Source organism: Macaca fascicularis, chromosome 12 (assembly GCF_037993035.2).
Source record: "Macaca fascicularis isolate 582-1 chromosome 12, T2T-MFA8v1.1".
Taxonomy (NCBI): Eukaryota; Metazoa; Chordata; class Mammalia; order Primates; family Cercopithecidae; genus Macaca; species Macaca fascicularis.
Genome location: NC_088386.1, coordinates 18,659,797 through 18,672,972, shown reverse-complemented (window position 1 = coordinate 18,672,972; position 13,176 = coordinate 18,659,797). Strand labels below are relative to the sequence as shown.

Below are 13,176 nucleotides of genomic sequence, written 5' to 3'. Positions count from 1 at the left end.
GCATGGCGCCCTGACTCTACTGTGATCTTGTTTGCATGTTCTGCCTTAAGAATTCTTGGATTTTTTTCTCCTTTGTGTGCTTGGTCTGCTCAGGGATATTGTCAGCTCTGTTAATGAGCTTCCTTGAGTCTCTCATAGCTCATAGTCATGACTCTGCACATAGTAGATGCTTCATAAAGCATAAAGCATAAATTAGTGTTGGACTAATTAGAGTGGAGGCTCTTGAGGGCAAGGTCTGCTGTTTTCATCCTCATCCATCCTCCCACTGGTGCTCACCCTGTGGGCCTCGGGGCACTGTTAATGGAATTGCAGCAGATAAGGATTGGTATGAGATGCTGTGGTCATCAGTCTAAGCTGCAGAGACCATGAATAAACTTTCTAATCACCAAACCAAATGCTGCTCCCTTAGGTAGCCACTGGATAATCAGGCTGTCATGGAAGTGGGGACCCTTGAAGAAGGTTTTGAATATAGCTGTGGAATAATTGTTTCAAAAATATTTTATAACCTTGGGTCCTGGAGAAGTAGAAAAGAGATAGAGCCATATCGTTTGCCAAAGCACCATCCAGAGCAAAACAGAATGCACTCAGGGCAGCTAAACATTGATATGCAAGGCAAGTCCAAAAGTTGTCAGGGAAAATAATAATTGCAACAAGGACTGTTGCAGATGGCTAAAAAAAATTAGCTGTAAAACTTTCACACACTGAAGTGAGATCAAATTATGATGGACATTTTTTTAAAGGGTCTCTAGAAGAACATTCGGAAGGCACACTGTCACGTCAGCAGGAAGGCTGAACGCAGATATTATGTTTTATCTTTGTAGCCCAAAATGGAAATAATGGCATAATTAATTAAACATCAGCTTTTATCCAAAATGATTTTGTCCTGGTCTCAAATTTTTGTGAATCTAAGAAATGACCATATAATACTCAGTTATATAATATGCAGTTATGTAATGCTCAGTTTTATAATAAATTCTTAATGGAATAGAATGAAACTTGTGAAATGTGAACCTAGGGATCTGCCACAATCTCTCTTGATGGGATTCTGGAGGGACTGATGAAAAATCACACTTCTGAGTGTGGCAAAAATGTAAGTCTAGTATGTGAATAAGGCAAAACTTTGGGGTTTTTATGGAAGATCATTTGGCTTCCACAGAAAAATTATTTTCATCAGGCTCCAAGCTGTTTTAGAAAACTTCCTGGAACTTCCTTTTGGAGATCTTTATGCATACCTATGAAATTGCCTTATTACCCAACAGAAGGAACAAAGCTTGTTCACCTGAGTATACCTATTCAGGGTCATATTTAAAATGCTTCTCTTAAACATGCACCAAATCCTCTAGAAAGCTGAACTTAACAGGAAATCAGAGGAAGTTAGCAATATCAAAAGATACTCAGGAGATTTCATAATAACTCACTCCAGGTTTGCTTCCCTTGTGTTGGGCTTAAAGGGCATCAAACCCTGGGCCCAGAGCCCACCTAGGACAGAGTTGAGGAAGCAGAAATGGGGCTCTAGGAAGCTTTCTAGAAGCTGTGAGGTGAGAACAGCTCTCCAAAGTGGATTTGAAAACAAAACTAAAGCTGAAAAAGCAGTAAGTTCTTCATCCGAGAAATCAACCCAACATCCGGGCCACTAGATTTGAGGGAGGGTGATCCCTACACATGGCCAGATCCAAATAAGCAGCCAGCCAAGTTGACAAGGCACAGCAGAACCCAGAGAGACAGTGGGCTAGAGCAGGTGAGGACTCACCGAGACGGGGAGAGGCCAGGGCAGCTGTTGGCGTCCCTTCTCTCGGATCAGGTGCTGAACAGTTAAAACTTCTCTTTTGTGCAGATATTTGGCTTTTAATAGTTGGAGGGGCTGGGTTCAGTGGTTCATGCCTGTAATCCCAGCACTTTGGGAGTCTGAGGCAGGTGGATCACCTGAGGTCAGGAGTTCGAGACCAGCCTGGCCAATATGGTGAAACCCTGTCTTTACTAAACAGCCAGGTGTGGTGGTGCATGCTTGTAATCCCAGCCTCTCAGGAGGCTGAGGCAGGAGAATCACTTGAACCCAGGAGACAGAGGTTGCAGTGAGCCAAGATCACACCATTGCACTCCAGCCTGGGTAACAGAGCGAGACTCTGTGTCAAAAAAAAAAAAAAAAAAAAAAAAAAAAAAAAAAAAAAAAAAAAAAAAGAAGGGAGACTAATTATATGCATGATTATGGTGGTAGATTAATTCTCTCACCAAATCTGAATGAAGAGAAGAGAACCATGGTGAAATGATCCTTTTTGTACTTTCCTCTCTACTTCTAAAGCTGAGTTAATAACTTCTAAAATCCTGACATGAAAAATTTCATACATTCCTCTTCAACCTTCAGGAAGTACATCAGTAAATGCAAAAGCTGCTCACCGATCTATTTTACTTGATTTGTCCAGCATGGTTTCTTGTGTTGCCCAAATTTCTTAGATGAGCTATTTTTTTAACCTCAACTTGCATCAATAAATAAGGACTCAGTGTCTTCCTGGCCTTAGGAGTCACTGCCTTAAAATTAAGACATCACCATGGTGCTGAGTAAAAATCTAGAGGCAGAATTCTACCAAGTGCAACAAGCCTTCACGGAGCATCCGAGGAACTGAGGAAAATGAAATGGAAAACCCTGGCTCTCCAGCCCAGCTCCGAAAGGCTCAAATGCACCTCAGTCTCCAGTCTCTGCTGCCGTCATTAACTAGAGAGCTGCAGTATCAGTCACTACCACCCTGAAGGGTCTACTCCACCTTCATCCTGCGAGATAAAGGACAGCCAGTCCTTGGCACAGCCTGTTGAGGGGGATATGTCTCTGCCTTGAATTACAGATACAGAACTGCACAGAGAACATAAACCTGACTGACTGAAGGCAAGTGAACCCACCAAATATTACCCACCCAATGTGTGGTTCAGGCACTGACTGCGCTGGCATTGTCAGGTCCCCACAGCTTAGCTTGGTATTTTGCACCTGTGTGAGCCATGCGTTCTGTTATAAATTGTGACACATCGTAGCTCTTCACACGATCTCCTGACCCCTGCCCTTGCATATAGTGACAGAAAGCAAGTCTCTTTCCTGTGAAGCTAGAATCTTCGGTGGGGGTGTCACCTTGGGCTGTTGACGTGGGCACTACATATCCATGTGTAAATACCTGTATATCGGTACATTTGTGTGCACATATGTACACATATGAAATACATACATAGAAACATGCATATTTCTTGAGTGGCTATCCTGTAGGCTACAGAGAGAGCTGTGTCAGCCAGGTCAATGTCAGCAATAACAACAAACTCCAAATGAATCATGGCCCAAATTCAGTATAAGTTGATATCTTCCTCGTGTCAAGTCCAAAAAGACTGTTTCTTTTCCCAGAGTAGCTTTCTTCCAGTTGAGACTTTAAGAAGCCAAACTCCTTATACCTGGTTGGCTTCATCTTCAACAAGTGGCTTCCAAGGTTGCTGTGCTGAGTTGGCTGCATCAAGCCAGTGGGAGGATAAAGAGCATGGAAGACTATTTGAGGGAGGTATTCCTGGGCCCGGCAAGAAAGGACAGATGTCACTTTTGCTCAGGCTCCATGACCTAGAACTAAATATGTCATGTGGGCACACCTGACTGTCAAGGAGGCTGGGAAATGCAGGCCAGCCATGCACCCAGAAAGAAGAGGGCCAAGGTTTCCGAGGTTTTGTGACACCCAGCTCGTCCCTGCCACTGGGACAATGTAGAAATTAAGGGATTGGCCTGCATTTTCCCGGAGCTGATCATCCTGTTAGGAAGATAGAACCTACACAGAGAACAACTCAGTAAGAGTGTACTTTGGATAAAGGACCGAGATGAGAGGCGGTCCAATCCCTCAAGGCAGGGAATCCACTGTGGGTTAGAGAGGATAGATGACTTTACAGGGAGGGTTTCAGTGTCGTCCTGAATACTGGACAGGATCTAGGGGCAGGAGGAGGAGGGTGTGCCATGGAAAAATGGACCAGAGATCAACTCAGATGGGGGAGGGGCACATTCCAGAGACTGAAGCCAGTCTGACAGGGAGGGTTAGACCATCACCGTCAAAGGAAGCATCTGAGTAAAAATATCCCTCGCTTACCTTTGGTTTGAAAGTGTGTGAAATTCGGAGTCTCTATCTCCGAAACCCAGTTGAATCTCAGTTACTGACACAGTGTGACAGGTGACGCAAGGCCTATTTCAAACCCATGCTGAGTAGTCCTGCTACTTTTCATGCCTAAAACAAAGCAAGCATGTCTAACTCCAGAATTCATTGGGAGATGCAGATTAAAGATAGGAAGTTTAAAGTATTTCCGATGAGATTTTATTCAGATGAACACTAACAGTAAATATGAACTATACATGGGTATGTGATGGAGAATTTGCCCTCTAAGCTGGGGAGCACCTCTTAAGAGGTCATGGCCTTCTTATGTCAGTTATGCTCTTTTTGACAGTGATTTAATTAAATTTCTCATGTATACATTCTACCTATTTTTCACTGAAGCACCAGTAATATAACATCAATATACAAAGTGATGCTATACACACACACGCCTGTGTATTATATGTATATGATGAAAATATAAGCCTATTTTAAAAATTCTTATCATAAGAATTGTAGTCTCTATGGCATTGTGTGCTTTCATAGTTATTTAAGGGAAGTTGTGTGAAGTTGTGTGATATTTACCTATCATTTCTTTGCCTATAGCCTTAACACAAAAGTAGATTTTATTATGCTTGAGATGATAGGTAATCCAGTTACCCTGATTGGATCATTATACATTGTATACCTGTATTAAAACATCACATGCACCTCTATAAATATAAACAACTATTTTGTACCCATAATAATTAAAAATTTTTAAACATAAAATAATAATTAAAAATGTAAATGGTTTTTTAAAAAATGTAAACAGATTTTATTTTCTTCTAAGTCAATTTTTATTTGCCTTATATGTATGAAAACTATAACAATGAATGATTCATTTGTGCCTTATTATCTAAGAAATTACCTACCATCAACTGTCAGGTATAACAATAAACTAACCTGTGTGAATTTTAGCATATTATCCTATTTGTTTTCCCTTCTTACTATGACAGTGCCTCTCTCTACCTGTGGTAGTGGATTAAATAGCCACTTCTGTCTTTCTTTTTTCTGAAAATATACACTTATTGATGCCTATAATTCTGTCATTGGATGTTGTGACTTTGTTAGGAATTTTATTTAACTTCACCTTTTATTTTAGATTCAGGGGGCACATGTGCAGGTTTGTTCCATGGGTGTATAGCATGATGCTGCGTTTTGGATACAGGTCCCTTCACTCAGGTAGTGAGCACAGTATCTACTAAGTAGTTTTTTAACCCATTCCCTCCTTTCTTTCCCCCCATCTATTAGTCTGCAGGGTCTGTTGTTCCCATGTTTATGTCCATGTGTGCTCAGTGTCTAGCTTCCACTTGTAAGGGAGAACATGCAGTATTTGGTTTTCTGTTTCTGAATTAATTCACATGGGATTGTGGCCTCCTCTAGCTGGATTCATGTTGCTGCAGAGGACATGATTTCATTCTTCTTTATGGCTGTATTCTGTGGTATATATGTACCGTATTTCTTTATCCAATCCACTACTTATTAGCACCTAGGTTGATTCCATGTCTTTGCTACTGTAAATAGCGTGGCAATGAACATGTATGTGCTTGTATCTTTTTGGTAGAATGATTGATTTTCCCTTGGGTATGTACCTAGTAATGGACCGAAGAATCAAATGGTAGCTCTGGTTTAAGTTTTTCTATCTTTCTTTCACAGATGAGGGATCTGAGACTAAGAGGTTCAGTTACATTCCTGAGATCCTGTAGAATGTATACCTTCAACAGGGCTAGAACTCAGGTCTCCTGGCCCTTGCCCCAGGACCTCTCCTTTCTCCCATGCAGACCTTCCCTATTTTAGTGAAGGGAAGGGACTCATTTGGATAAAAGCCACTGAAACAGCCTTGAGGAGGGCAGGGCTTTAGATGCATATATGCATGCAGTAGGTGAAAGCGTGACATCATGTATCTGAGAAGTAATAATGAAGTGCATTCATGAACTGAATAAGTCAGATAGCTAATCCATTGAGGCCTCTTCTCTCAAATCACATGATATACCACTCAAAATCATTTCTTTTGTTGAATGTCATTTCCCATAACTTCTTGTCCTGTTTGCATATTGATAAATGTACTCTTAGGTCTCACAACATTGAAATTCTTTTGGCACTCTCTCAATCTTTAAAACTTATATATGGGTGAGTCAAATATAAAGACGTCTTTTTGTTTATAGACTACAACAAGCACTAATGGGCTGCTTACTAAGTATGATGCATTTTGTCAGGTCCCAGAGATTACAAGATGAGATAAATTCTATCTTTGCCCCCAGGAAAGTCAGATTCTAGACCTTGAAGATTATAGGATTAGGATTCTAAAAACTGTCCAGAAACAATGTCATGGTTTTGGTTACCTATGGAGGTCTTAGCTCTGCTGAAGAAATTTGGATTTTCAAAGCAACAGGCAATCAGTTTAGAAATTATTTTCTTTTTTTGTGAAAGGACCTCCACAGACACACAAATGGAAGGTCCACTGAGAAGGAGAACTGGCCAACCCACAACAGCAAAAAAATACCTTTACACTTGCAGGAGGATAGAATGCAGCCCTGTCACAATGCCATCCTTCAGGAGGAGCTGCATACATGTTTGTTGAATAATCAAGTAACCAAGTACTCAGGGCTCTCACAGAAGTTCAGCCTAAAGAGAGTCGAATGGGGAACAGAGAGAATGTGGCTCATTTTAGTGGAGTTTGTAGTCCCTGCTGACTACATGGTAGATGATATGCTGGGACAGAGTGACCTGTGGGACAGCCCTGCCCTCTAAGATGATTCTAACATTGCTTAGTGGCAAAGAAGCAAAGGCATTTCTTAGATCAGCATCAGTGTGCAGCAGGGCCTCTCCAGGGGGAAAAAGTAGAAAAAACTTTTCAGAAGTGAGAGAGGCACGCTTAGCCGCATTATTTACTTACTCAATTAGATTTTTTTAGCATCTGGAGCCACAAAAGTTGTAACCAAGACAAGCCAGGCTATAAGTGCCATTTTCAAAATGTCATCGCCTAGCAGAAACATTAGGCATAAATCACGAGTTTTATTGTATTTGCAATTAAACAGATCAAATTTAATGTCCACAGAAAAGCCTTAGTAATTAGTATCAAGATTAATACAGTGAAATGTCTCTGGCTTAGCAGGCCTCCCAAACAAAACTGAAATAAAGAATTCAGTATATCATTGAATAGCACGTGAATATTAATGTACAAAATCCTCAGAGTCCCCAGGTCCCCAATGCAATTATTTTCTATTCACATTAATTGTTCCTAACAGATGACATTAATGACTTTGAGCTAAAATGTGTCCAAGGGAAGATTTCACAAGATCAATGCTGTTTAGAAATAAGGTCACTTTTATAATTATCTGCTCAGATTTTAACCACTGCTCAACATAATAAGGTGAACTTGGTGATTGGTTTTCTTAATGTGAATATCAAATGTTAATTTTCATACTACCCAATAAATACATCAGAGTATTCATAGTTTTCCTACTGCTTATTTTTTAACTACTACCTATATTTTTCTACTACGTATCTTCCAAGGCAGACTGGCAGACTGTAAAAGCATGATTATTGTTTACAAAATGTAATTTGCATATGCACATACATATACGTGTATGGAACACTGATAAACTAGAATAAACTTTTTCAAATTAGGACATGTATTATCTAATTCGGAAATGCCAACTCTTTTGAGATTTAACTGTCCAAGGCAGGATTTTGAAACAAGTAATTAAATTATCGCTATTTAATGTTTCTGCTTGATTTTACCTAGAAACTTCACTCACGCCTCTTGGATCTTTCATCCGGAGATTTGCTTTCAGAGGTGGAAAGAAGCCGAAGTCTGACACAGTCACGAACTGATGCTGAGCTGCACGTGAGTTTCCCAGTTGCCTTCAGAACACTTGTTTCGGTTGTTATTTTCCTTCCATCAACTATGATGTCACAAGCGAACCATAAAGCACATCCTTGAAGCATTGTCAGGCAGATAAAAATACCTTCCTTTCTTGTGTTCTCTGAAATTCAATATCATGTCCCCCAGCTGATATAGTAAGCAGAAAGTGTCATTCTCCACAGAAATATCATAAATCTTGGTTTTGTCCCCAAGACACCTTTTTTGGATATTGATTATATCTCAGAGTCTCTGAGAAATGGTCAAGGAGCTTTTTATTAAAACCCACATCCCATATTATTCATCCTACTTTTATGATATATTATGTATGAACTTTTAAAAATTCATGGGCTCTGCATTTTTTTCCTCTAGCTGGGGTTAGCTTTGTGCTTATTTGGCAAAACTTTAACCAGCATGGCTTTTTAACTCTCATTGACATAAAAGGAGTAACTTGAAAAAACACAATTGCCAAATAAATATATAATGAAAAGTGTAAGGCTTAAAACAATGACATGAACATTTGTGGATCACTGTTTTTTTTATTTTACTGAATAATTCTATCAGTGTAGATAGACCATTAAATGAAAATATTCTCAAGTTAGATTTGAATTGAATTTCAGTGGAATGTTGTCACTTTAAACATTTATAAAGACCTAATGGCATCCAATCTATAATATAGCCTTAAGGTCAAGAGTTTTTTTGTTGTTGTTGTTGTTTTGTTTTGTTTTGTTTTTTTTAAGTGTGGAGTTTTTATTTAAAAATGGGAAGAATGAAACCCTGGGCTTAATTTTTTTTTTTTTTTTTTTTTTTTTTTTTTTTTTTTTTTTTGAGATGGGGTCTCACTCTATTGCCTTGGCTGGAGTGCAATGGCACGATCTCAGCTCACTGCAACCTCCGCCTCCTGGGTTCAAACGATTCTTCTGCCTCAGCCTCCTGAGTAGCTGGGATTACAGGTGCCCACCACCACACCCAGCTAATTTTTGTATTTTTAGTAGAAACGGGGTTTCACCATGTTGGTCAGGCTGGTCTTGAACTCCTGACCTTGTGATCTGCCTGCCTCGGCCTCCCAAAGTGTTGGGATTACATGCATGAGCCACTGCACCCGGCCAGCTTCATTCTTTATCTCTTTTTTTTTAACTAAAATTGTAGATTTTCTACAGCATTTCTCACAGTAAGAATGTTTAAAGTATATGAATCATTCAGGGTAGTAATCTAAAAATAAACAATGAGGAAAATACACTTTGGATAGTGCAGAAGACAGGTTGTATTTTTGCCTGTTAAATCAACATAATTAAGATAATGTTGCAAGAGAAGCTAATACACATTTTTTATGAAGAATTTTAAGAAGAATCACTATTACTGATGATAACTCGCTGGGATTCATGGGGTTCTGTGTATCTCTGGGAGCTCTGCTCATTGCCAGAGGGCTCACTTGGCATCATGGCATGATGGCTTGGACTTGGGCAGGGCATCAGAATGGTATATTGACAGGGCAACTTGGGCAAGGTATGAAAACCTCAATGCCTCAGTCTTCCCTTTTAGAAAATGAGGATAATGATATTTCTATTTCAGAGAGTTGTGGCGAGGATTAAATGAGATAACACAGGAAATGTGTGTACACAGTGCCTGCTAACAATATTGCAACAATCATAAGATCTCTGTCCCTTTGGCCCTCTTCAGTTCTCTTAATATGTGGTACCATGCCACACCCACAGCAAACCACAGCAAAGGTAGAAATGATCACTGAGAAAGGGCTCTACTAATATGTCTCTCCAGGATCCAGAAGCTCACATCGGTGATCTCTGGTAACAAAGTCCATCCACTTTTGGCTATTGCCTAATGTAGTTACTACTTAGGCACCAGGCATCAGGAAATGATAGGATATCAGGAAGTGTAAAACAGGGTCCCGTAGGGAGACCATGAACTCACTGATGGCTTAGTTGAAGAGCCAAGACACATGTGTGTGTTTGTGTGTGTGTGTGTGTATATATATAGTTGTTGTTGAGATGAAATCTCACTCTGTTGCCCAGGCTGGAGTACGGTGGTGTGATCTCAGCTCACTGCAACCCCCACCTCCCTGGTTCGAGCAATTCCCCTGCCTCAGCCTCCCAGGTAGCTGGGATTACAGGTGCACGCTACCACGCCTGGCTAATTTTTTTGTATTTTTTAGTAGAGACGGGGTTTCACCATGTTGGCCAGACTGGTCTCAAACTCCTGACCTCAGGCAATCCACCCACCTCAGCCTCCCAAAGTGCTGGGATTACAGGTGTAAGCCACTGCACCCAGCCTCTGTCTCTCTCTCTCTTTCTCTCTCTCTCTCTCTCCATATGTATATATGTATGTATGTATATATACATATATTTCATGTTTTATATATATTTATAATATACAATATATAAATATATATTATATATTGTATATGTATGTGTATATATAAATATACAATATAAAAAAATATATAATATATATAAATGTTTTTATATATGTATGTGTGCGTATATATGTATGTATATGTATAAATACATATATATATAAACATTTTTAATAATAGCAGCAAAACCCATGTAAAAGTCCCTAAGCATTAGCATTTGTCAGGGGCTGTTCGGTCGTCACAATGATCCCATATAGTAGCTACTTTCATTATCTCCATTTACAAAGAAAGAAACTGAGTCACAGAGGGGTTCAGTAATTTTCCCAAGCTCAAAGAGCTAGCAAGTGAAAGCTAGAATTTAAACCTCATAAATGGCCTTGGAGTTCCAGTGCTCAACCACAGAGCAGTTATTCACTGGAGTAGATAATCCTATGTGACAATCACATGCTGATGAAGGAAACTGGAGGAAAAAAAGAGCTCACTTTGCAGCCAGGATGTCAGGGATTCTGCATCCCTTATTTAAATTCAAACATTGATCTTCCAAAGTGTAGGAAGGTGTGAGAATTTCCCAGTAGAAAGGAGTGGCCGCCGCCTCTTCTTTGCAAGGAATTACCCTGTAACCACCACTACACATACACGTACACAGACACTCTCCCTAACTCACGTGCCTGCCAGCAGGCAGACTCAACCATTCCTTTTGTCTGGCTTAGCACAGCCCATGTCAGACTGTGAGGTACCCCAACATGCTGCTGGGGAATCCACACAAGAGACATACTTCTTTAATAGCTTCTCCTAGAGGCTTGCTACACAAAGCCCTGGTCACAGAATAGCAGCATTGAAGCACCTGGGAACTTGTTAAAAATACTACATACATCTCAGGTCCTACCTCAGAATTACTGATTCAGAATCTGCATTTTAACAAGATCCCTTGGTGATTTAGTTCACATTAAAGTGTGAAAAGCCTGTCTTAGAGGACACCTCTCTGCTTAAGCATCCTTGCCCCTGCCTGCTCCCACGTGACATTCACAGGCCTTCTCCACCTCCCTCAAGCATCTGCCATCACATCAGGGCATCTCAGCTGGGCGCAGTGGCTCACACCTGTAATCCCAGCACTTTGAGTGGATCATCCACCTTATTTGGGGGTTTGAGACTAGCCTGACCAACATGGAGAAACCCTGTCTCTACTAAAAATACAAAATTAGCCAGGCATGGTGGCTCATGCCTGTAATGCCAGCTACTTGGGAGGCTGAGGCAGGAGAATCACTTGAACCTGGGAGGCAAGGCAGAGGTTGCGGTGAGCTGAGATCATGCCATTGCAATCCAGCCTGGGCGACAAGAGCTAAACTCCATCTAAGAAAAAGAAAAAAATCAGGGCATCTCAAGTTCAAGGCCAAGGAAGAAGCAACAATTCCTTCTCACCCCAGCCCATCTTCTGAGTCCTAGTTTCCTGTCATCTTACACAACGTCTATACAGGAGGTATACACATGGGCACGAGTGGGCAAGGCTGCTTATTCATTAAAAGAGACCTGGAAATTGAGTTGTAAAAATAGATATAATTTTAATACATGTAGTAGGAAGAACAGGCGGGAAGATAAGAGAGAATTGCATGCAAGCCTCCCTCAATACATTGGGAGAAGGCAGAATGTAAACTGTAACCAAAAGCCAGGCAGAGTGCAGAAAGGCAATTGGAGTTTGGATCTGGACAGCCTGGTGGGACAGCAGACACAGTCTCTCTCTCTCTCTCTGGAGAGTAGACACGTCTGTCAGAGCAGAGGCAGTCCTAAATAGCAGCCACCACGCTGCTTACTTAAACAACAAAATATGAGAGGACAGAATGGAGAAAACGGAAAGCATACAGTAGAAGTGGAGCCTGATGAGCTCTTTCTGAAAGTTTGCTCAGTGCACATTCCAGGTGCCGACCGTGGCTGAGGCTGAAATGGCAGTTGCTGCCCTGCGGCACAACCGCTGGTTGTGGGCATCTGTGGAGATACAGATATGAGCTCCCCTTAACTAAGTTACATCCGGCAATAAGCAAGGTCATAAATCAATAGATATTGCTGAAAGCCTGGTTTTAAGACAAGTTTCTCCTTTCAGTGATGTTTAGAGCCAAATTTCAGGGGGAAGAAGTAGGATAGTAAAATGTCTTGGCATTTTTAGATCACTTAAAGAGATTGTTTTGCAGCAAAAATGAAGTATTGATAGTAAGGCAGATGCCTAATACTGAAAATCTAATGTTATTAAGCATTATAGATATTGATTAGAGAGTAAATTAAACATGCCCTATATACTGATGTAGGAGTTTAATATTTACCGCAAGTACCGTAGGATCATCATTACCTTCCTTCCACAAGCTGGCGTTTAGTCACCGTCAGTTGGAATTGCATTTGGAGAACAGTGATAAGTACTCAGGTACTGAAAGGCACCCACAAAGTGTCAATAAATTGTATAAGTAAGAGGCTTTGCCACTCTGCAAGTGACACAAAGACAGATGGCTTCCCATCAAAGAGTTTCTGAGACAAAGCGTTATATAAATAGGAGACTGGAATTAGACGGTAATAGAGAGATTCTGTTCTCAGTGGTTGGGATGTAAATTAATTTAGCCTGTCCAGTTTGTAGAGCTTCATCTGTTACCCGAGGGGCCTATAATGTGGCTGTCAAGATGTGCTCGGAGGTTTACAACTTTGTCACTCTTGCCTTATGCAGAACCACTAGAATTCTAACAGCCTGAACCTTCCACCAAGAACCCAGATCTATTTGATGTTAGGGTTATTGCCATGTGGATGGCCAAATGGTAACC

At 40.6% G+C, this 13,176-nt stretch overlaps 1 protein-coding gene across 9 annotated transcripts in view; it reads left to right on the top strand.

The window, feature by feature from the left end:
- Positions 1–13,176, top strand: part of NCKAP5 (NCK associated protein 5) — a 978,205-nt gene that overhangs the window by 846,022 nt on the left and 119,007 nt on the right. For all 9 annotated transcript variants that reach the window (XM_065525413.1, XM_015432050.3, XM_074008901.1 and 6 more), the window contains one exon: positions 7,891–7,992. In XM_065525413.1, the coding sequence (XP_065381485.1) occupies positions 7,891–7,992 (102 nt within the window). The remainder of the gene's footprint in view (positions 1–7,890; positions 7,993–13,176) is intronic.